Source organism: Juglans microcarpa x Juglans regia, chromosome 4S, assembly GCF_004785595.1.
Source record: "Juglans microcarpa x Juglans regia isolate MS1-56 chromosome 4S, Jm3101_v1.0, whole genome shotgun sequence".
NCBI lineage: Eukaryota > Viridiplantae > Streptophyta > Magnoliopsida > Fagales > Juglandaceae > Juglans > Juglans microcarpa x Juglans regia.
In genome coordinates, this window is record NC_054601.1 from 19,913,949 (window position 1) to 19,939,035 (window position 25,087).

General features: G+C 35.4%; 1 protein-coding gene across 1 annotated transcript; it reads left to right on the plus strand.

The window, feature by feature from the left end:
- The first annotated feature begins 5,596 nt into the window (after positions 1–5,596).
- Positions 5,597–23,217, plus strand: LOC121262463 (alpha-mannosidase-like). The gene is made up of 29 exons (XM_041164945.1): positions 5,597–6,055; positions 6,151–6,234; positions 7,322–7,410; positions 7,526–7,700; positions 7,975–8,094; positions 8,180–8,266; positions 8,368–8,439; positions 8,575–8,688; positions 9,442–9,542; positions 9,641–9,734; positions 10,080–10,247; positions 10,371–10,460; positions 10,619–10,678; positions 10,769–10,825; positions 11,229–11,448; positions 11,720–11,856; positions 17,905–17,967; positions 18,056–18,115; positions 19,049–19,120; positions 19,537–19,584; positions 19,813–19,935; positions 20,505–20,570; positions 21,060–21,172; positions 21,284–21,368; positions 21,819–21,929; positions 21,999–22,094; positions 22,174–22,221; positions 22,428–22,496; positions 22,899–23,217. The coding sequence occupies exons 1-29, from the start codon at positions 5,840–5,842 to the stop codon at positions 23,085–23,087; spliced, it is 3,027 nt and encodes a 1,008-aa protein (XP_041020879.1). The 5' UTR covers positions 5,597–5,839; the 3' UTR covers positions 23,088–23,217.
- Positions 23,218–25,087: the final 1,870 nt, after the last annotated feature.

Consider the following 25,087-nt stretch of genomic DNA (forward strand, 5'->3'; position numbering starts at 1 on the left):
CACCGAGGGGGAGTGGTGGTTGGCAGGGAATGAGTGTGGAGGGACTGGCAGATTTGGGAAATGGCAGGACCGAATGGATCGAATGGGACCGATCGGACTAGACCGTCCTGAGTGAGACTGGACCGAATTGGTTCTTATGCATTTTGGTCGGTCCAGGATGGAAAATTTTTTAACTGAATAAGTCCGGTTCGGTCCACAAAACCTCATCGGGACTTACAGGACTGGATAGAATTCACCCCTGCCTGTAGGAAATAGTATTTTTGTAGTGCAAATTACCTATTTACTCACAAGATCATCCCGTTAGGAAATGTCTTTTTTCATAAAAATTGTTTATAGAAAATATCTGTTTTTAAAACTTTTTCCACGAATTATTACCATCACTAATTGTCAATTATCCTTGTATTGAAAAAATAAACAATATTTTTTTTCCACGATTGTTGCTACAATTGTCCGAAATACTTAGAAGTTTTTCTTGTTAGGCCATTCTTGTGTCCAAAATATTGGGAAAAACATTCACGTGAAAACCATGGGGAAAAACTCACATGATCCATAAAAAAGAATTTATATAACACATAATTAGCTTCATTCCAATATGTCTCCAGTCAATCAAAGTCATGGAAATACATCAATGTTTGCAAAGTGGAAAGTACAGGAGAGAAGCCTACATGCATACATCAATTTTCATAACATATATTTGCGCCTAACTACATGTATACATATTTTTTGCTCTAGACACAAATAGCTTAAAAGAATTCCATTCTATTGAGACAAACTCCAATTCATTTCCCAAAAAACTCACCACATAGCCTCTTCATCCACACATATTAGGGGGCTAATAAGTACCTAAAAATATATTATAAACTATATTACCCAATAATTAGCATTTCTATAGTACTAGGACACTACAACAAATCAATCAAAAGTTGATACCTATAGAGAATTTGGCATTATAATGGCTTTATAAATCTGCCCCAAATCCAACTGATGATTTCATACACCTTAGTCAAGTTTATCATAACTAACATCCTTGTGCAAAGAACACCCAAAAATCACATTTAACTATAACATCCCATAGATTTGTTGTGATCATTGCCACGTATTTATAAAATATGCTTAGGAGCCATTGAACAAAACTTGGAGTCCATGAAATCACTCTAGTATCCTTATTCACATAAAACATACAAGCCCATAATGATCAGCCATATAAAATCCACTATATTTTATTTGAACGGACACTTATGAAACACTACAGACTTTCTGGCTTTATACATCTTTCTTAACAGCTTACATGATGCAAACTTTCTGGCTTTATACATTTTTTTTCCAACTATCTAAGCTGCATCATCAGTTTTTGAATCCAAACATATTCCAACCACTACTTGCATATCAACCTATTTATATTATAACCAAACTATTTTGAAAATGATAACTTCCATATGCAGATATGATGAACTAAGAAAAGAAACCTAAATATATTCAATAAATGACTAACATCAGAATTTTCCTACTTAAAATTGATATGAAATGATTGGTGGTTGTCAATTCTCTCCACCAACTCCTGACAACTGTCTTCCATGAAACTGCATCTATAAGTTTGTTGGAACCCCTATGATATGCAACTACATGCATTCTGGTGTGGAACTTGCATAGAAGGAAAGGTTGGTTTTAACCTCCCAAGTTTGTAATTAGTTTAATAAGCACTACAACTCCACCGATAAAACATGATCTGATAATCATCCCATCATAAAAACCACAAGTTTCACCAAATCAGAGAACATTTTTCTGCCTTGTAGCTTTGCACATTTTTGTATGATGTTTGCAACTTCCCAAAAAATATAATATAGTTATAAAACCACAACTAACCCCTGCCACTTGTTCTAACATAACATCCTTAACACTTTCCACATTGCACATCAAAAAATTGGCATTTCACACATTGCCTTAGTCATAGGATTGATATAATCCACAAAAAATCATTTGTCTTTCCAGCAACAGAGATGCCTAAGCATCTCCCTAAGTCTCTCTATGAGACTCACTATTCGAATCCAACTCAGACATCCGAAAGTTTATTCCTTTCTCATACTCAGAAAAATCTTTTCTCATAGCAGCCATATCACACATAATTCGGTCTAGTTTATTTTTGTAAATTTCTACACAAATCTTCAAAATATAATTTGATTAGTAATTTGAGCTCGATTTATGTTCGAATAAAAAATAAATTGATAAAAAAGTTATGACTTGTTCAAACTTGAAAGATAGGACCAAATAATTTCAAAAGGAATCTAGGAGAAATTTTAGATACTAATAGATTATAAAAGAAGACAAATAGAACAAGACACTTGATTTATTGGACACGTGAATAGATTATCTTTTCTTCCAATCAGTCAAAACTCATGTGCAAGAAAATACAAAGGGAAAAAGACACTTTTGTCTTGAAATTCTTGAGCAATGTATATATATTGAAGTCTTCGTGAAACATTGGGCTTGGTTACAGACATCTGCCGTCAAAATTTCTTTTATTTTATTTTTTTCTTTAAACTTTAAGATATAGAGTAAAAGAATAGAGAAATGAACTAAATTTCTTAATATTTATTGAATATGTAATAATGGACGAAAGACACATAAATAATAATAATAATAATAATAATAATATACTTTGAACGAGTTTTTATTTTATTTTAAATTTTAGAATTTGAACGAGATTTCGTGTAAAGAATCTTGATTCAAGATATTATATCGATTTACAGTGTTTGGTATAGTGCAAGGCAATGAATTGACTTTTTTACCCCTTGATTCATTATTGGTTGCTTGACTACTAACTTTGATGTTTGTAGTTGGAATTGTCATATATCAAGGTCATTGAATTTCCTATGATTTTTTTTTTTTAAGAGCCCGTAGCCACATGTCCAAGTGGTCCCGTCTCAAATTTATTGAAATATCCTCATTTGTGACGGAGAAAAACGTAATTACAAACCAAACATATGGGAGTGTACAAGTAAGAAAAAAAAAACCATCTAAATACAAAAAAAAAAAAAAAAAAAAGCCACAGCAATAAACAAATCTAAACAAGCCAACAGACAGAACTCTAATAGGCCTATAAAAACAATTTCCTATGATTTTTGTTTATTTGTTCTTTCAATTATTCATAATCCAAATCAATAATATTTTTATAATATCCAATTGGATCCATCTTGGGGTCCCCAATCGGATCGATCGATGGTGTTTATATACAATCTTAAGCTGTTGGTACAAGAGGATATATATCACATGGCTCTTCTATAATAAGTTCAGACCTAAACCTTTCATAAACTACAACTGATATGAGTTGTCACGTCTATATATCTATAAACTTTGATTTTTTTTTTTTTTTTTTTTGTTATAAAATAGGTTTGTTTTTTTCTTAGCTAGCTGTCGGAAAATAGGTTTACTTTTTTCTTGGCAGTCAGAAAATTGGTTTGAATTGCTGGGAAAGTGACGAAGCATAAGAGTTTCCACAGATTGTAAATGGTAATAATGCTCAATTCCTACCATTTTACAATTAATAAAATACCAATTTTATTTTTTATTTTCTGAAGTGGCTTTCTCGATGCAAAAGAAAAGGCCTAACCATTCTCCATTTCACTAATTGTAAAGAGAATTCTTATCATCTCTAAATATGTATTTGTATTGAACTGATTATATGCATAGATGAAATATGGGTTATTTTAGTCATTTCATTTGTCAAAATGATATGTACGTGTTTTATATTGATACGTATGCAATCACTTGCAACCAAAGGGTGAAGGGGTTTGGAGGTGCACAAAAACGCTTCTGATGACTAGATAAAAAAAATAATAGGGATCTCTTAGCAAGTAGAAGATGATCTCATTCTCATACTTGGGAGGGTATAAATAGAACCCATAGTGCTCCCTTTCAGGTGTAGTAACTGCTTAATCTCTCATTTGAAATTCAAGTGACAAGATAGTTATATTAACTTCCCATGCCTTTCGGAACGGTTAACAAATGACGACTCATTCGAGATTGTAGAGTGGATATCACCATATTATTTTAGTAGGCTGAATCCTCGGATTATGACTTGTTAACCTAGGCTTGGGCTTAGGCCCAAAAGGCTGTCCAGTGGGCTTACAAAAAGAGAAGGGGATTAAACCCCTTTCAATATGCAATGACCCGAATAGCTATTCGGTAATGAGAAATAATTTAGTCACAAAGTGATTACATAAAATTAATTACACAAAGTGATATAGTTTGATGTGATTTGTCAGATTGTAAAGTTATTTTTATTATAAAGTAGATCTAACAGATTAGATGAAATCATATCAATTTGTATGATTATTTTTGTGTAATTTTTTTGTAAATGTAACAGTCCTCTTTAGGAATTCATTCATAAAACAGGTAAGAAATAAGATCAAGTTTAATGAATAGGACTAACTGTATTTTCTACAATTCCAATTTGAACTTCATGACGTAGAGTAAGAAAGACTTTGCACATAATGTACATCCTCTAATATTGATTAAGCATTTACCGTTGTTTGTGTTGGTTTTCCATGTATAATTAAACGACGTACAATTAACATTATAACAATGCTATTTTTCATTTTGTATTTTATTATCTTTAATTACTAATTGATGTGCCATATTTTAAGTAGATTAATAGAAACGCCGTGCATGGTAAAAATAGAGCTCTTTGTATGATAGTGCATGGAGACAGAGCCCTTTGTATGATGGTGTGTGGAAGTCACGCATGCACGCACGCACTTTGATCTGCACGTATAGATCACGCGTCGTTTATTTTGACGAAATCTTCGTCAATATGAAAGATCAGTAGCTTAAGAATCCCATAATAAGATGCGTGGTGGTCACTGACCACCAAAAAATATCAAACACCACTTCTCTATGCTTTGTCCAAAAAATAAAAATAAAACCAAAACACTTATTAAAAAATTAAACACTTAAAAAAAACTGCATCTGGGGTACCCTCTGAGGTGATTTTCGGTTTGGTTTTATAGAGAAAAGGTAGTCTCTCTCTAAAAATATTTAGGGCCGGCTCTTCAGCAATTGGAAGCTGTACACTCGACAATAAATAAAGCTGTTCACGTAATAATTGTGCAAATTGACACAACACATCTTTTTCAAAAGAAAAATCTTTCTTTATCCGAACATTGCTTTTTCCACCTTTTGTTGGACCGTTTCATTTAAGACAAATAATAGTACACGTCGTATAATTATTTTAAAAAAATAATAAATATAAAATTTATATAAAAAAATTAATTTTTTAATATTAAATTTCACTCTTTTTCGAAATCACTCTACCATACTCATCGACATGACTGTAAGCAGTACACGTCATTTAAATCCAATTAAGCGCACGTGCACTTGAATTACACACATGTATCCTTTGCACTTTGACCAATCTCTAAATTCTTCACGTAATTAAAGTACATACGAGTTCACCGTTGATCAATCTCATCGAACGGCCAAAGTTTCTCATAGTTATAAGCACGACCATCACCAAAATTTACAAAGCTTTCAACTGCTGTTTAAAAGTGTCGGCATTTTTTCACTCCTTCAATGGCCTTGGCCAACCCAGCAATGGAGTCCCATTCATCGACCTTTACTGTACGGAAGATCCCTCACAGAAACCCCAAATTTACCCCCTTGGCTGGGCAGCCAATTCCATGGGCGAGAAACCATGGGGCCCAACTTTGTCTATTCCTCGAACTTCACCATCTCAACTTTCGGGCTCCTATAAATAAAATCAAACGGTGGCACTGCAAAACAACCCAGTGGAGGCAATTTGGTTTTTGGGAGAAATATTCCTGTTAATGCTTTTTTCTGGGAAATGGGAAAGCTAGCTGGTTTAGCTTCGGCTTTTCTTTGTGGGTCTCTTTTTCTTTGTTTGTATGGAACAGTTAGTGGCGCTTACGTGAAGTACAACACTGGAGCTGGTGTTGTGCAAGGCAAATTGAATGTTCATTTGGTTGCGCATTCCCATGACGACGTCGGATGGTTGAAGACAATCGATCAGTACTTTGTTGGATCGAATAACAGTATCCAGGTCTTAAATTATGTAACACACATGTATATAGTATATAGGATGTGATTTTGGAATATAAGGCGAATTTTATGGTGTTGTGTGTGATGTTGGTGTAGGGAGCGTGTGTGGAGAATGTGCTTGACTCGGTTGTGGGTGCTTTGCTCCGTAATCCAAATAGGAAGTTTGTGTTTGCGGAGATGGTAAGGCTTTCGCTTTGCTACTCACCACACAACACTTTTTTTTTTTTAAATTCTTTAATTTTAAATTTTTATTTTATTCTTCTTAAATTTATTTTGAATTTTTTACTCATCATCCATATACCATACATTTGATATTTGATAAGAAAAAAAAAATAAAAAATGTGGTGTGTGGGGATGAATAGAATTTTTCATGCTGATATATAAGATGCAACTTAATTGGATTAGTTTTGAGTTCAAGTTATGCTATATATTACTGTGTTGCTGTGACATTGTCTATCAACCATTACATCAGCTCTTATTATTTGAGATAATAAATTTGAGGGTTGATGGATAATGTGCATAATCCAATAATATAGGAATTATACGAGAGTATATAACATTTTTCTTTTAGTGTTGTGATTAATGAGTTAAATATGTGATAGCATTTATATCGAGGGTTAATTTTTTCCCTGTAAAATGCAAGGGAGTTGGTTTTTATTTTGTAGAATTGACTAATGTGCGTGGCCTGGTTTGTTTAATGAAACCATCTCATCTAATCATTACAACTTTCCCAAACTTTCAAACAAAATACAATAAATAATTCAACTTTTTTAAATCTTAAAATAAAAATTATATTAAAAAATTATATTCTAATAATATTTTATTTAACTTTCATCTCATCTCATCTCATCTCAACTCGCTATCCAAATCAGGTCTAAGTATCAAGTAATATATAATTTGTAGGTAAGAATAAATGTATTTGTAAGTCTTTTTATTAGCACACAAACCACATCGATGATGTGAAGCTTGCCAAATCAGCTTATATAAAAAGTGTTGGTACTTCAACTCATTTTGTGAATATAATGGGTACAGCAGTAAGTGGCGTGTTACACACCATGCGCGTAAATAACATAACTCTTGTAGGCAACTGGCTGGTGATTAATTTTAAATTTTGTTACTAATGCTTTAAATATGAAATATTCTCAAGGAAATTCGTAATTGAACTCTTAAATTCATAGAAATGCCATCCGTTTCCTTTTTTTTTTTTCACTACCAAATTGATGTTTTCGCATCTTTGTTTACTAACAGAGTTTAGCATGAATGATAGGCTTTTTTCAACCGATGGTGGGTACAGCAAAGTGTGGAAACACAAGGAGTAGTAAGGAAACTTGTAGATGCTGGACGGTTCGAATTCATGTAAGCTATCAGCAAGCAGCGTGTATAGTGCACTTGTGTGTTTTAGAGAGAGAGAGGGGTGTTCAATTTTTATTGCACTTTAATGAATGATAAACATCTTTGATTCGATCTTTAGAAATGGTGGGTGGTGTATGCATGATGAAGCAACATGCCATTACATAGACATGATTGACCAAACAACTCTAGGTCATCAATTGATTAAGGAGCAGTTCAACAAAACTCCTCGTGCTGGGTGGCAAATTGATCCATTTGGACACTCTGCTGTGCAAGCTTACCTACTTGGGGCTGAAGTACGTTATTTCAGAGTGATAATTTACTAATGTATAAACATTATAATGTTCGTGAGCATGCTTCATTAACTTGATTTAATTTCTTTTTATTTTTATCAACGAATGTATTTTTTCACCTTTTTTGCAACTACCATAATTTCAATCTTTCATTGTAGACTTTTCCAATTTTCCCTGCTGTAACCAACATCATCTGGATAAGCTATGCTTTAAAAGCTTTATTTTCTTTGATAATAGCTAAGATCTGATACAGTTTGATTGTTACATTTCCCTGTAGCTAGGATTCGATTCTGTACATTTTGCAAGGATAGATTATCAAGACAGAGCAAAACGGAAGAATGACAAATCTCTTGAAGTCATATGGCGTGCTTCCAAAACTTTTGGTTCTGCATCTCAGGTTTGGTATTGCAATAGCAGCACTTGTCATTCTTTTTTTGAAAAGGTCTATTGATCTCACCATTCACTTGTGTGGGTCCTTGCAGATATTTGCCAATGCCTTTCCTGCTCATTATAGTCCCCCAGATGGCTTCCATTTTGAAGTGAAAGATGAGGGATTTTTGCCCGTTCAGGTTCATATATTTCACAAAAGATTAACTTTTCTAAACATGGCTGGATGTCTGATATTCTTGTCGAGTGTATCACCTTAATCTGGTACACATTGGAATTGCAGGATGATCCTTTACTATATGACTACAATATTGAACAACGGGTTAATGATTTCATTAATGCTGCAATAAAACAAGTAAACTCTTAGCTGTCTTTTGTTTCTTCTAAATTTATCATGTTGTCTTAGTGCTCCTCATAAGAATGCACTTCAATGAGTTATATAAGGAGACTGAAGCATATAACAATTACTTTAAATACCTGTTCTATGCAGGCAGATGTGACTCGGACAAACCATATCATGTGGACAATGGGTGATGATTTTCAGTACCAATATGCTGAGACTTGGTTTAAGCAAATGGACAAATTGATTCACTATGTTAACAAGGTAGAGTTTTCATGGGAAAATCAATGTATTTACTGACAATTGATTATAATGTTTCAGCATCTGACCTTATTCACTTTTGGTTTCATCCTCGAAATAGCCCTTTTCTATGGCGAGGCTTGCTTGTCTCCCTATTCTCTAGTCTATACTACATAGTTTCCTTGACCATCAAAACTTTTCTGATGAAATGCTCCACTTTGGACAATGATTTTCAAGAAGTGTGACAGTTTATGTGCAAATTTCTTGATATTTGCATAACCTAGATACATTACTAGATATCACCATGATAGTGACTTTCAACATGAAATACACAATAAGTAGATGAATATGAACGATGGAGTTAGATTGTTCTTGGAATTCATCTTCCGAACTGAAGCTTTTTTTTTAGGAGGTATGCCAATTGGTGAGACATTTCAGTTGGTGGTTTGGAAGGTACTCTGATTTCCAAACCTGATTCCTAAAGAAAGTGTTTTCTTTACAGGGTGATACATCCATCTAAATTATATTTTCTTTGTTTAATTCTCTCAGCTAGTCATTACATTTTCAACTCATAAAAAATTTTCACTTCTTCTCACTCCTCTTTAATTCTAGTCGTACTATTAAAATTTTATGCTTCTTTTATTGGCTTTTCAAAATAAGAGATGAGCTTTTGATTTTTTTTTTATTTTTTTATTTCCCCATTTTTCCTTTTCAATCATTTAGTGTTCTTTTCTTAATTCTAAATAATGGATTTACAATTGTGTCTAATTTTCACAGGAGAGTCAAGTTAATGCCTTGTATTCTACTCCATCTATCTATACTGATGCGAAAAATGCAGCAAATGAATCATGGCCACTGAAAACTGATGACTATTTCCCGTAATTCCTCATTCCTTTCCTCCTACTTTCGTTTGAGGAAGCAACATTTTTCAAATTTACCCATTGTGTTAGTAAGCTTGCCTAGTGCTTGCTGACAGGTATGCAGATGAGGCAAATTCTTATTGGACTGGCTTTTTCACCAGTCGCCCAGCCTTGAAGCGATATGTCCGAGTGTTGAGTGGATATTACTTGGTATGAGTCATGACATCAGTCTAAATCTGCCTTGCTGGTTATTTTGAATTAGGATAAGATAGAGAGTTTATCTTTTCTTCCATTTTTATACACTTGATATGCTGGAGACTAAGGACCTAGCATCTTATGCAACCATCTGGAAGATGCTGATTCTATCTGGCTAGTGATTCACTCACAAAAGTCTGTTAACTAAGATTCTCTAGATTCCTAGAACTCTATTAGGAACACAGAGATGTGTGCCATGCAGAGAGAGGTTGGCTTCTTCTGTCAACATTAGGGTATAGTTTCTCTTAATTTTTTGGATTACAAACACAAATGAAGAAAATTTCCTCTTTTGCAAAATAGGCAGCAAGACAACTTGAATTTTTGGCTGGAAAGAGATCCAATGGTCCTAACACTTTTATCCTGGGAGATGCTTTAGGAATTGCACAACATCATGATGCCATCACTGGCACTGCTAAACAACATACAACAAATGACTATGCAAAACGCTTGGCTATTGGAGCCTCTGAGGTAGGCAGTTAATCTTCATTTGATTGTACCATCTGAGTTTTTTTAGTCTTCATGCACCGTTGTTATTATTGTATGATAAATCTGACCTATGGTATCCTTAAAAACTGCTATAACTTTTCATAGGCAGAAGCTGTTGTAAATACTGCTCTGTCATTCCTGGTTAACAACAAATCAAAAGATCAGCATAAAGTGATGGCAGTTAAATTTAGTCAGGTAAAGCTCCAATGCTTTTCATAGCAATTTTGGTGCTATTTTTATTGAATGATTTTATTTTCGTTATAGAATTTTCCGTCATTTTTTAATTGTTATATGTGCAAAATCAATCGGGTTGCTCGCCCCTAATCCTCATCTTTTTCTTTAATTTTGAATAGTGTCCATTGCTCAATATCAGCTTTTGCCCACCAACAGAGAAAGATATTCCAGAAGGAGTAGTTTGGTATTTTTTTATATCATTCTAACTTTGGTTTAGCATAATCTTTTGTTGGGACATCTACTCATATTTTCTGAATTGTTAAGTTCAGGTTATAGTGGCATATAATCCTCTTGGATGGAAACGTACTGATGTTATTAAGATACCGGTGAGTAAATCTTCTTGTAAACTTCTTCAAAACACATCGAGCCACCACCAATTTACCTTTCAAGTATACAAGAGAGAAAACCCAATGTCAAGACAAAATAATAACATCCTCAAAGGATATATCATAAGAATATGAATCTCGCTTCCAAGTCCGAAAATTTTAAATATCTATTACAGACTAGTTCTTTTCATCTCTTTGAAGTGTGCGTACTTGAAATAATTGAATGTTTACACTGTTAACTGGCTAGGATGTTGATATATCCAATTTAACTGTATGCATGCTTTATTGAAATGCAAATCCTGAACGTTTGGTATGGAAATTGGCTCCACTTTCCATCCTGTATATGTGCTAATAGATAAGGTAATTCCTCCAGTAAGGTCTGAAAGTTCACAATAACTATCAGGTTAATAGCGCCAATCTTGTTGTGCAAGATTCTTCAGGCAATACCATTGAGGCACAATATGTAGGTTTAGATAATGTTACAGGCAACTTAAGAAACTTCTATACAAGGGCCTACTTGGGGAAAACATCGAAGCAAGTCCCGAAGTACTGGCTTCTCTTTCAAGCGTCAGTGCCACCACTTGGTTGGAACACGTATTTCGTTTCTAAAGCAACTTTCAAAGGTAGGTGTTTGAGTTCTTTTCTCCTTCTAGCCGCTGCGTATTCTTGAGTGCCACTTGATTTCTCTTTACCTTTTTTATGTTTTATAATTTTCTCTAATTCCCTTTATTTCTATTGTCTAAGTTTGGTTATTTAATACTGTGAACGTTACTACTATTGTTGATTTTTATTAAGCATATCTAAAATGTATTGGTGCCAAACCATATGCTACTGATACTGCACAGTAACATGTTTTATTTAATCTTCTTTTATTTGCACTTTGGCATGGTGTAGGGAAAAGCAAAAATGGATTTCTCTCCATGATGGACAGTCCACAGAAAGAGACTGTTGAAATTGGACCTGGAAATCTGAAGATGTCCTTTTCTTTAACTTCTGGACAACTCAAAAGTATTTATAATATTAAAACAGGGGTAAGTTTTTCGTATTTCACAGATGGTAGCTTTGATATTACTATTGGTTGAACCAGTTGTTATGTATTAAAAAAGTGGACCAAATGATGTAAACGAAAGATTGTTGTGGCATCATAATTGACTATATTTATTAAGCTTTATAGACAGTCAATAAAGAGGAGTAAGATAACATGTATGCAGACAATTAATTTTGTCGCTGATACAAATATGCAATTTGATCCCTTGGTTTAGATAAGGAGATGGATTTGTTGAGGGGAGCATTGCAGTTCACATGCTGACCTGGCTTTCCCTTGGTTCAAACATTTTTACTGATTCGAGATTGTTACTGCTGATTTTGAAGGTTGTAACCATCTTTCTCGCTCAGGGGCGGCTCAATATATTTTGTGGCCTAAGGCGACTATTAAGTACATAATGTCAAAACTTTTCCTTTTTCAATATATTCATAACAGCGTACAAGAGTATATATAGATACAAGATGAAGCTATTCTAGGATATACGAAATCTAAGGCTAGACATAATGGTTGACCCTTTAAGGACGGGATTTTGCAATGAAAGAATTCCTATAATTAGTCTGATTTGTTCCCCATTTTACAGCTCACTCCAACACTCCCCCTCAAGTTGGTGCATAGATGTCTCTAATGCCCAACTTGTCAAGTGAGATGTAAAAATTTCTGCTAGATACGGCTTTCGTGAGTACATCCGCTAACTGGTCTTCAGACTTGACAAATGGGAATCGAATAATTTTCTCTTCAAGGTTCTGTTTAATGAAGTGACGATCGACCTCAACATGCTTGGTCCGATCATGTTGGATAGGATTATGAGAGATGTCATTTTAGAGTTGGGAGCAAAGCCTATCTCGGTGAGCAACCTCTTAAGCCAGAGAAGTTCACATAGGCCCTTGGCCATTCCTCGGCATTCTGCTTCAGCACTAGATAATGCTACCACTTTATGTTTTTTGCTCCTCCATGTAACAAGATTGCCTCCTACGAACGTGAAATAGCCTGAGGTTGACTTCCTGTCTGAAATATTTCCTACCCAGTCAGTGTCGGTGTAGCCATCAACCTTCAAATGATTATTTTTGGAAAACATTAGCCCTTTTCCAGGAGAAGACTTTAAGTACCGTAGTATTCTAGTTACTGCATTCATGTGATCTGACAGTGCATGAATTGGCTCACCACACTCACAGCGTAAGCTATATCCGGTCAAGTATGTGACAAGTAGATGAGCTTGCCAACTATCCGCTGATACCTCTCTTTGTCAGTAGGCACTTGGTCAATATATTCCCCAAGTTTGTGATTTTGAATAATGGGAGTATCGGCTGGTTTACATTCCAGTAACCCTACTTCGGACAACAAGTCTAATATATATTTTCTCTGAGATAAAAATATGCCTCGTCTCGATCTAGACATTTCAATCCCCAGGAAGTACTTGAGTCCTCCTAGGTTCTTCATTTCGAATTCAGTTGATAGATGTTCTTGGAGTCTAGAAATCTCTTCTCTGTCATTACCCATAATGATCATGTCGTCTCCATAGACAATCAATACTGTCACTTTTCCAGATTGGTGCTTTAGGAAGAGAGTGTGGTCCGCGTTACTTTGTTGAAAGCCATATCTTTTCATGCTGCACTGAGTTGACCAAACCATGCACGGGGTGACTGTTTCAACCCGTATAAGGCTTTTTGTAGTTTGCATACAACGTTGTTTCCTGAAGTTGCCAAGTACCCTGGTGGAAGGTCCATGAAAACTTCCTCTTCTAGATTGCCATGGAAGAAAGCGTTCTTTATATCAAACTGGTGTAATGGCCAATCTAAATTTGCTGCAAGAGATAACAAAACTCTAACAGTGTTTAGCTTTGCCACTGGCGAGAAAGTTTCTTGATAATCGACACCATATGTCTGTGTATTTCCCTTTGCCACGATTCTCGCTTTGTACCGGTCAAGTGATCCATCAGCATTGTATTTAATGGAGAAGACCCATTTGCACCCTACTGCCTTCTTTCCTTCAGGCAGTGAAACTAGCCTCCAAGTGTCATTTTTCTGCAATGCCTCTAATTCCTCCTTTATCGCTTGACCCCATCTTGGATCAGAGAGTGCCTTTTCAACATTCCTGGGAATAGAGTCTGAGGATAGTTGATGTGCAAAGGTCTTGAGAGGTTTGGATAGCCTGTGAGTAGACACATAGTTGGCAATAGGATATTTGGATCGTCTATCTTCCACTTCTGGAGAGTATCGGCTTGGTGGTTTGCCCCGATTGTGTCTGTCAGGTAATACATATTGCACAGTTGCATTCAAAGTATTAGTGGGAGAGGAAATGGTAGGAAAACTTACCCCAGTGATATTCTCAGGAGAGGGCCTTCAGGTACTAAAGAGTGGGGAACTTCATTCTCAGGAAAAGAGCCTTCGGTTTCATTACATTCCACATTTTCAGACTCAACTGGTATAACTACGTCACTTGCAACTGCAAGAGCTTCATGAGATTCCACACCTTCAAACTCAATTGGTTCATTCATATCCACCATTGGAGAGCTCTTGACATGCAGCCTTGTCTCGGTGTTTCCATCATTAGGCTGCTCTGAGTTGTTCTTGTTCTGAGTTGTATGCAAATTCTGGCCATGCAGTTGCCAACCAATTCAACTCTTCATTTCGAGGCTCCCCTTGAAGAGATGATGTGGTTGTTGGTGATGGGAAGAAGGTTTCTGATTCAAGAAATGTGACATCCATGGTGATGTAAGTACGGTTGGTGATGGGGTCATAGCACCAATACCCTTTCTTATGCAGAGCATATGCCAAGAAAAGAAATCGGATTGCACAAGATCCAACTTTGTACGTTGGTTCTTATGGAGATGAACAAATGCAACACAACCAAACAGCCGTGGGGAAAGCATTAAGACAGTGGGCAAAGAAACATGGCTCGAGAGAATCTATAAAGGAGTCTTAAAGTTTAAGACTTTAGAAGGCATTCGATTGAGTAGATACACTGTTGTGGCCACAACATCATCCCAGTGCCGATGAGGTACATGTGCTCCAATCAATAAAGCCCATGCTGTCTCTAAGATATGTCGGTTCTTCCTTTCGGCAGTGCCGTTTTGTTGAGGTGTCTGGGAGCATGAAGTTTCATGGATGAGGCCATGGGTTTGGAAGTAAGTTTGGAATTTTTTATTGACAAATTCACCTCCATTGTCAGTATGGAAGGTCTTGATCTTGGTGGAAAATTGTGTTTGGACCATAACATGGAACGATTGAAAAATGCCAAAAACTTCTTCTTTTCGTTTAAGCAAATACAACCAAGTCATTCGAGTGCAATCATCAACAAAAATTACAAACCACCTAATACCAGAAGGAGTAGGTACTGGGGACGGTCCCCATACATCTGAGTGTATTAAAGAAAAAGGTATATCCCGTTTGGTTTGGCGTACAGGATAAGGGACTATGACTTTTGGCTACAATGCATGTCTCACACTTAAAATCCAAGGGCTGTAAAGTAGAGAATAAAGCTGGGAATAGATGTTTCAAGTATCCAAAAGAAGGGTGTCCCAATCGATTGTGCAGAAGCCAAATTTGCCTTTCTTTGTCACTAGTTGCATGGTGTATGTGATTGGCTCTTCCTGAACTGAAATCATCCATGTAGTATAGTCCCCTCTTTTTAGTACCACACAATTAAGGTCTGTTGTAACTTGACTGACAGATAGCAGTTTATTTGACAAAGAAGGAACAAGTAAAGTATGAGATAATGAAAGGGAGGAGGATAAGGCAACTGTTCCAGCCCCTGTAACTGGATATTGAACTCCATTAGCATTTGCAATGCGAGTTCTTCTGGGTTGAGTGATCTGCAAAAAATCATGGGAATCAAAAGTCATGTGATCGGTAGCCCCGGAGTCTATAATCCACATACCATCATCCCGAGATTAAGATGTAACACACACTTGTCCACAGTTACCTTCATTGTTGAGTGGTGCGAAATTATTTGTGGATTCGAGTTGCGCAGTAAGGGAAAATTGTGGTTCAGTATTGACTATAGCTGCTCTGCCTGTGCCTTCATTTATGCCAGCCCCTCACGTTTTTTCCGTGCCTGAAAATCACTCCACCAATCAGGATACCCATGTAACTTGAAACAAGTCTCACGGGTATGTTTCATGTTGCCACAATGTGTGCATTTTCCTTCATCAGATTGAGGCTTATATTTGGAGGTTGGGTTCACCTTCCTCGGTTTGAAACCTTTAGACACCATAACTGCACCAGAGGCACTGTCTCCACTAGATGTCATAATAGTTTGCCGAATATCTTCTCGCCGAACATGGGCGTGGGCCTGCTCAACTGTAGGAAAAGGTTGTAACTGAAGTACATCACTTCGAATATTATCCAGCCGGTCATCCAAGCCATCAAGGAAGACAGAGACTCTTTCTTCCTGTAAAATGGAGTTATATTTCTGAATATCAATTGCACATTTCATCGGGTTAGGACGACGAAAATCAATTTCACGCCATAGACCTTGAAGATCAGTGTAATATTTTTCAATGGATACACCAGTTTGTCTCATATGAGTTACGCGACGCCGAAGATCATATACTTGGGATGTATTAGTCCCATCAAAGTAAGTTCTGGCAATAGAATCTCAAACCTGTTTTGCAGTTTGGAATTGAATGAAATTTCCGATCAGGGAGGGCTCCATCGAGTTGATCAACCATCCTTTGACGATGGCATTTTCAGTCCGCCATTTTCGGAAGGATGGATCTGTTTCAAGAGCTTGTGGGAAGTCGCCATTAATATACCCAAGTTTGTCTTTGCCAGAGATATACATCTCGACAACCTGGGACCATAAGGCATAGTTAGAACCATCCAACTTAATGCCAATGGGAACAATCGAAGAATCAGATGGGGTGTGAGAGGAGGTCTGGACTCTGGTTAAGGCCTCTGTCATTTTGGTTGTCCAATCATCAAGAATGGACTCTGCCATGGTTGCGGAATACTAGAGCTTCTGGTTAGTTGATGTATGGAGCAAAGATCCTAGGATCCTGCTCTGATACCATGTCAAAACTTTTCCTTTTTCAATATATTCATAACAGCGTACAAGAGTATATATAGATACAAGATGAAGCTATTCTAGGATATACAAAATCTAAGGCTAGACATAATGGTTGACCCTTTAAGGACAGGATTTTGCAATGAAAGAATTCCTATAATTAGTCTGATTTGTTCCCCATTTTACAGCTCACTCCAACACATAACGCTTTAATTTAAAAATGATAATAATATTTAAATATTAAATAATAAAATTTTATTGAAAATTTATGAGATGCAAAAAAAATATTAATATTGTTTTCATTAATAATATCTATAAGTACTATAACAATTTGAAAGAGAATCTAATTTTTCTGTAAATAGAGTATTATCCCTTATTCATATATATACTTCTTTTAATACTTCATTTTGAAAACAAATAAGGCCATCGATATCAAAATAAAAATCATATTTTATAAAATATTCAAGAGTAATATATCATCATTTTGCTACTTCTATTTCAATTTCACTATTGTCTGAAAATTTTGTACATTTTGAGTAAGATTTTTTTTAGTAAAACTTCTAAATTTAATATTTTTTTTTAACCCAATTTTACCATTTAAGATTGATTTTATTTTAGGCAAAAAAATTTCCATCTTTTTATGCTAACTAATATTTTTTCTATAGTTTATTTTTTAAGGTCATAATAATTTTTTTTTTTCTATTGGGGGCCTAATCAAGGTGGGGAGGCCTTAGGCAGTGGCCTTAGTTGCCTACCCCTTGAGCCGGCCTGTTCTCGCTGCAAGATTATTGTTTTAGCATTACCCACAGGTGATTGCTCATGATGATCCACATATTCAATTTCACATCACTATATCCGGAAGTTGGTATCTTATTTGCCTTGCAATATGCTGGTTTAGCGCTGATAGATTGTTCACTTTCTTTTGGGTGTACCTTGTTCCACCTAAATAGACTTTGTTTGTCCATTCTACTAACAGAGATGATATGGAGGCTATATAAACTAAACTGAAAGAAATGATTGTTGTGACCAGGTCCATTTACCAGTGCAGCAGAGTTATCTCTGGTATGGTTCTAGTTCAAGAGATGATGGCCAGGTTCGCAATTTTTCTGCTCGGATTAGGGCCCACTTTGTGACGGTGTGCAGTGCTTACTGATATGCCAGTTATATGACCTATCTTGCAGGCATCTGGTGCATATATATTTCGGCCCAAGGGGTCCCCTCAAAATATTGTTTCAAGAGCAGTAAGCCTTTTTCTTTTCCCATTTTCACTCACATACTCATCAAATGTCTGCCCACTTATTAGCGGACTGTGACCATTGTATTAAAAAAAGTAATGGTGAATTCCATTCCCCCACCCTCACCCCAAGAACCACCATCTCATTGTCGTTTACGGTTTACCCCCTACATTTTGACTCAGTACAACTCAGTCTCGTGAACTATGATCCATTATCACCTACATTCCTAAACTTTGGCTTGGCACAACTTTATCCCACAAAATACTCCCTCAATGTCACTTAACTTTCTGAAATAATAGTTGTTAATGGTGGGGTGTAAGTGAAAATGAGGTGGTGGTTCATGGGACTGAGTTATACCAACTCAAAATTTTGAAGATAAGTGAAATTGGTGGGTAGAGTTCATGGGATTGAGTTTTACCGAGTCAAAGTTTAAGGAGGTTAGTGACAGTGAGGAGTCTTTCTTCGTTTTTTTTTTTTTTTTTTTTTTTTTTGGGGGGGGGGGGGGGGGGGGATGTAATTGAATAAATCTTCACAACCTCCTCACACTCCACACTCCACATATTTTTAATTTTTATTTTTTTTTCTTTTATCAAATATTTATTATATGAATAATAAATTTTTAAATTTGAAATAATTTAAAAAGAATACACTCAAAAAAAATTTTAAAAAATTAAAAAATTTTAAAAAATGTGGAGTGTGGAGTGCGGTGGAAGTTGTGTAGCAAAACTCGATGTAATTAACCCACCTAATAATCTAGTCAACCTATATCAACAAATTACTTACTACTAGGGTTCACCACATTTATCTGTAATGTTATTCTACTTTATCTTTGGCACTATGTCTCTTAAGACAGCCTACTGAGTTTCAAATCTCTATTGATAGTATCTGTTATGAATGGTTAACACTATATTTTCTAAGAGTATCTTTAATACTATGCAGGTGCCCTTGAAGGTCGTTCGTGGCCCACTACTCGACGAGGTTCACCAACAGTTTAATTCATGGATCTATCAGGTCATCAATTTGTTTAAACGTCTATTTAGATGTATGGTGCTTGTACTTCTACCCGTACTTTAGCAAGTTGCATTTTGAGCTAGCACTTGGGCTCTGTAACTACAGCTTTATTTATGTATTATCTCCTTCATTATGTGGAAACTGGCATGATCGTTTTATATCAATGTGGCTCTGTAACTACAGCTCTAGTCATGTATTATCCCCTTCATTATGTGGACACTAGAGTGATTATTGCATATCAATGTGGGATATAGCAGGTTAAACTCACCTTTCCACCATAGTCTCCATATTAAAGGTCCTGTAAAAGAGACTCATATACAATAATTCACTCTTAACAATGTTAGCATTATTTTTTATTCATATACTTCAATCTTCCTGACACGGCATGCTTTCTGCCTTTTTTTTTTTTTTTAAAGGTTACCAGAGTTTACAGAGACAAAGAACACGCAGAAGTTGAATTCACTGTGAGTCACAGTACCTGGCTTTTTCTTTTTTTCCTAGTTTCTTTTGATAAATTTATTATCTTAGTTGAATACATTTTGTTTAATCGGTAATCTTAGTTGAATACATTTTAACTATCTCAAATGTTATAAACACCATGGCAACTAATGCCCTCTGTTCAATTGATAGAAACTAAACAAGTCTGATCTCTCTAACTCAATTTGAATGGCTTTGACAAATTTTATTTGCAGATTGGTCCAATTCCCTTGGAAGATGATGACATTGGGAAAGAAATAATCACGCGAATAAAAGCTGATATGGCTACAGACAAGGTGTTTTATACTGATTCTAATGGAAGAGACTTTCTAAAACGGGTTAGTCTCACACAACTCTTTGAACAACAAAACCTCCGAAATCCTTCATGAAAAGTTATCTTGTCATACTACTTTCAGTTACAAGCTTCTGAATATCTCAACCTTGCCTTGGGTTAGGAGTCACCAGAGGATAACTACTATCTTTTTCCCTTTATTTTTGTTAGGTAGGAATATTTAGATCCAGGCTCTTGCAGATTTTCTTTGATTTTGGTAAACTCGTGGGTTAAAATTCAATCCCATGATCGGGTGGCTGATCATGCTTCCAAATTAGGTTAACTGTTGACTATCCCATTAAGTGTTTGAGAAATTAGCAAATGGGTATATGTATCTCAAAAGTAAATCAACCAAGATACATGGTTGTAACTTGTTGAAAAGACCTGTATTATCATTGTAGTAACATCCTTTCACAAAAAATCTATATATTCTCTTAGTTCCCCTTTTTTTGAAGTTCCCTGCACCAGTAATTGTAAAACATCACAAGTATTGCCCCCTTTGAGGGAGAGTCTCATGCCCAATGAATGAATGACTATTGTAATCCTGACTTGAAAGCCGTGGTCATGATTTTGCAGGTCCGTGATTATAGAGCAGATTGGCTGCTTTCAGTTACTCAACCTGTGGCAGGAAACTATTATCCAGTAATCATGTTATTAAGTATTTATCTGATATTGAACATATATTGTTAAACCACTAGCAACATTGGAATTTGATGTGGTGATGCATTCATTGCATTGGGAAAACCCAGCATTGAATTTTGACTGCCTTAGTGGCTATTTGAACTGTTTTGAGCTTCCAAAGCCTGATCGTACAATGCTTCAGCTTGAAGGACATATTTCCCCTGTTTATGATAAAATTGTTATTCTTATTGATATTTCTCTGTTCAAAATGAGATTAGGTTGTCATGGACTCATGGTATCTAATTGCATTCACAAGATCTTGAACTTTTCTAAAACTCTTGGATTTAAATATTTTTTATGCTGTATTATCTTGACTAGATGTAGTCATGGTTTCTAACTGCATTTAAAAGATCAATAACTTAAACTCTTGGATTTGAAGTTGTCTTGACTAGATGTGATATTAGGTTCATGGAGTTGTGTAGAATTTTTAATAGTCTTCTTCTTCTTCAGCTTAATCTTGGAATTTACACAATGGATAAGAAGTTTGAACTTTCAATCTTGGTTGACCGTGCAACTGGTGGATCCAGCATTGAGGATGGAGAAGTAGAGCTAATGCTCCATAGGTTCAACTCCCCATTTTTATGTTGCTTGGCATATGGGTTAAAATATGTTTTAAATCAAATTTAATCCAAATGTTGGCATGTTAAGCTGATTGCCCTTTCTTTATACGCAAGGAGGATGGGATTTGATGATGCTAGAGGAGTGGGTGAAGCATTGAATGAAACTGTGCGCGTTAACCATAAACTTGAAGGATTAACGGTAAGATAGCTTATAAACCACAATAGTCTTGCTTTAATTGGTGTCGATTTTGAACTTTATATGCATGCATGTATGTATGTACTAATGTACATACCTAGAAAGCTTCATTTCTAATTTACCTAATTTTAGTCAATGATAGCTTAGAGTGATAAGCTTTTACACTTCTTAGTTTTTGGGGTCTAATAATTTTCCAACTAATTATGCTTTCCATCCACTTATTTCTGTTCTTGATTTTGTAGTTATTATATGTATGTACTAGTGGCCCATGGCCTGCTGAAATCATGCCACCAAAAGCACTTTTGAGCAATAGACTGATGGCAATATAATTATCTGCTTCAAAGATATAAAATGCCTTATTTGAATGATCATTTTCCTGATTATTTGTAGCAAAAAAAAAAAAAAAAAAAAAAAATTTCCTGATTATTACTCTGTTTGATATCTTTCGTCCAGGTTCGGGGTAATTATTATATAAGCATTAACCAGATAGGGGCTGGCGCACGCTGGCGCCGAACAACTGGCCAAGAAGTTTACTCACCTTTTGTTTTAGCTTTCACGCATGAGGTATGGCTTGATTGCAGTTAAAAGAGTATCATCATAGCTGCTAACTTCATATTACAATCAATTGTTCAGAAGTTGGAGGATTGGAAAGCATCTCATTTGACAAAAGCAACTGCCATTGATCCACACTACAGCTTGCCTCTAAATGTTGCTTTGATTACTCTTCAGGTGACTGTGTTTTCTCATTTTAGAATAGATACGAGTGTTTGATTCCTAAATCTTTCTCTCTCGAAAACTAACGTTGTAGGTGTTGGATAATGGAAGCGTGCTCCTCCGTCTGGCACATCTTTATGAGGTAAAAGATAACAAGTATCATACGCTTCATCTCCCCATTGAAATGAACCAAATCAAAGTTTACCTAAGACGTGACATTACTTAACAGGGACTTCTCCCAAGTCATATATTGACATGATATATCCGATATTTAAAACTACTTCCCTCACCACCTTAATGGGCCATATAATTAGTTATTATCCATTTGTTTCATGTTGTGAACTCTAGGTGGATGAAGATACTGAGTATTCAAGATTGGCCAAAGTTGAATTGAAGAAGATGTTTCCTGGAAAAAGGGTATGTCTGCCTTCTTCCAAGTGTTATTGCAGTGTTCTTCTCTAAGACTGTTTATCCGGGCTGGGTTTTTTCCCAGCTTGGAACAAACCTGGGCCGGTACCTGCATAGTAAAATCCGGGTATACCCGGTCTGGGTACCGGATTTTAAACCCGGGTTCCCGGATCGAAACCCAGATGAACAGTCCTATTCTTCTCTCCACCACTACCAGGGTACAAATGATATAGTCGTCCTAGTGCTCTATGTAACATCTCCTTATCTTCAAAGGATACTTGAGATCCATAGACAAGCACAAAAATCTCATTAATGAACAATTTTTTGGAACAAAATATCTGAATTTTCAAGGCTGGTCTTCTAGCTAGAGACATGTTGTAATAGTCTAAAATCTCAATGCAACGATTTCAGATAAAAAAGGTGAAGGAAATGAGCTTGTCTGCAAACCAAGAGAAGTCAGAGATAAAGAGGATGGCTTGGAAAGTTGAAGGAGACGGGGGACAGGAACCTATCCCAATTAGAGGCGGTCCGATCAGACACTCAACTCTTGTTGTCGAGCTTGGTCCTATGGAGATTCGCACTTTGTTGTTGAAATTTTAGGACTTCTTTCTTTACAAGCTTTGAACAGGACAGAGTAATAATGTCTTTCCTATGGCAAATGTTTTGGATCTATGTTTCTACTTTTAATTAATAGTAAAATAAACCTGCGAAATGCGTGAAAATAGCTAAATCAATTGCCTCGTTCACTTTCATAAAACTTTTCAATTCATCTCACCTAATCATTACAATTTTTTCAAATTCCCGCACCAAAATAAACAATTCAACTTTTTTAAATTTTAAAATAAAAATAATATTAAAAAATATATTTTAACAATATTTTATTTAACTTTTAACTTATATTTCAATCAATCTCGAAAATAAATTGAAAAAAAAAAACCTCTGTAACTAAATTTAAAAGAGTGTCAATGATTATATTTTGAAGTACATGTGATCTTCTATTTCTACATGCTAAAAGACATTTATCATATTCTTATCACTCTCGTTTACTTCTATGATAGTTGTTGAGCATAAATGTATTCCGTGGGGATGGAAAGACTACCTAGAGACCAAAGGAAGCATTTGTGGTATTTTCGAAGAAGATTTCACTGTTAGACGCAAATTTAGCATTGCTCTACATACTACGATGGTTATTCACTTGATAAGAAACCTTACGAATTTTGTTTGAGTGAAGAGATTATATCAAAATTAATTATAGAAAATAAAAATGCTTAAATTGAAAAAAAGAAAAAGCACGCGTGGGGAAAACTAGAAGACTACTATTTTTTATTTAACAATATCAATTCAAATGGGAATCCGAATACTTTAGACAACTTTAAATAAAATAATATATTTTATTAAATTTAATCACATCAAATCAAAAGTAAATGTTAAAATAAAATTAAAAGAAAAAAAAAATTCTACTCCTTCCCTTTCTCTCTCAAAAAACTAATGGTTCCAGATCTGATGTTCGTCGAAAGAGCTTCTCCTCCTTCTTCATCTCCTTTCCCTCCTTCTGCCACTCACCCACCTTGTCTGTCAAGGTAGTTCTTTTTAATTAGTTTTAGTTTGCTTCCTTCAAGGTCGAAAATGATAGATTTATAGCTTTCCGACAACTCCCAAGAGACACGGCGATTTAAGCAGACTCCCAAACCGCAAATCGTTCAAAGGAAAGTGGTAGTTGCGAAAATCACTGCGTGTGGTCCTCAAGCTCCATCCCTCCCAACAACTCTTCTCGCCACACGTGCCAGATCATCGAATTCGCCATCACCAGTTCTTTCAGATCTGACCTTTGTGGTTAGAAAGAGACAATCGTGTTACCTTTACATGTCATCATAGATTCCAAAGTCTACCAGAGTTAGTTCAAACTGTAATCTTTTATTTTTTTTGCATATATCTTATTGTTTTCCTTTTTAGTTTCCTTATTGTTAATTAAAATAAAATAAAAAAGTTAGTCTTTCATATTTTTGTCTATAAAGGTTGAGTCATCTCCTTCTGTGAAGAGTGAGATTGAGTCTCTATTTAGGCAGTGCTGTCTCTTGAACGTTTGTTTGTAGAAAGTATCAGCAGTAGTGAAGACCAAACCAGTCACTAAAGAAAATAGTGTGCTGGTAGAATTTCAAATGTATTATTTTAGTCTATGATGTCATATTTAATATTGAAATATTCTAAAAAATTTTTGATGAATGAATGATAATAATTTTCTTTAAAAAAAAAAATATAGAAAAGTGGCACATGGCTTCGTGTAGAGAAACCCACGGTCGTTGATGTAGGTCACAAAACCAACGGCTCTATTGTGATTTTTTGTTATTTTTTAGAGTCGGTGTAACACGACAAATTCTCTGGAGAAGGCTATTTAGCCTTTTTATTTTTTATTTTTATGTTTTACATATATTTTTTATACCCTTAAATATATTTTAAAAAAAATCATAATATCATTTAAAAAAAAAATTTCTTAACCATTAAATAAAAAAAACATCTATTGAGACCACTATCGAGACAAACCTTCGGTGAGTTTAGGTGTCGTTTGGATTCGAAGATGAGTTGAGATGAATTATAAATAG

Excerpts from the sequence above, each read along its gene's own strand:
- LOC121262463 (XM_041164945.1), top strand. The coding sequence starts at position 5,840 with ATGGGAAAGCTAGCTGGTTTAGCTTCGGCTTTTCTTTGTGGGTCTCTT. Across the intron at positions 10,461-10,618 it reads TGGCAGTTAAATTTAGTCAG|TGTCCATTGCTCAATATCAG; the intron begins GTAAAGCTCCAA and ends AATTTTGAATAG. Across the intron at positions 18,116-19,048 it reads AAAATATTGTTTCAAGAGCA|GTGCCCTTGAAGGTCGTTCG; the intron begins GTAAGCCTTTTT and ends AATACTATGCAG.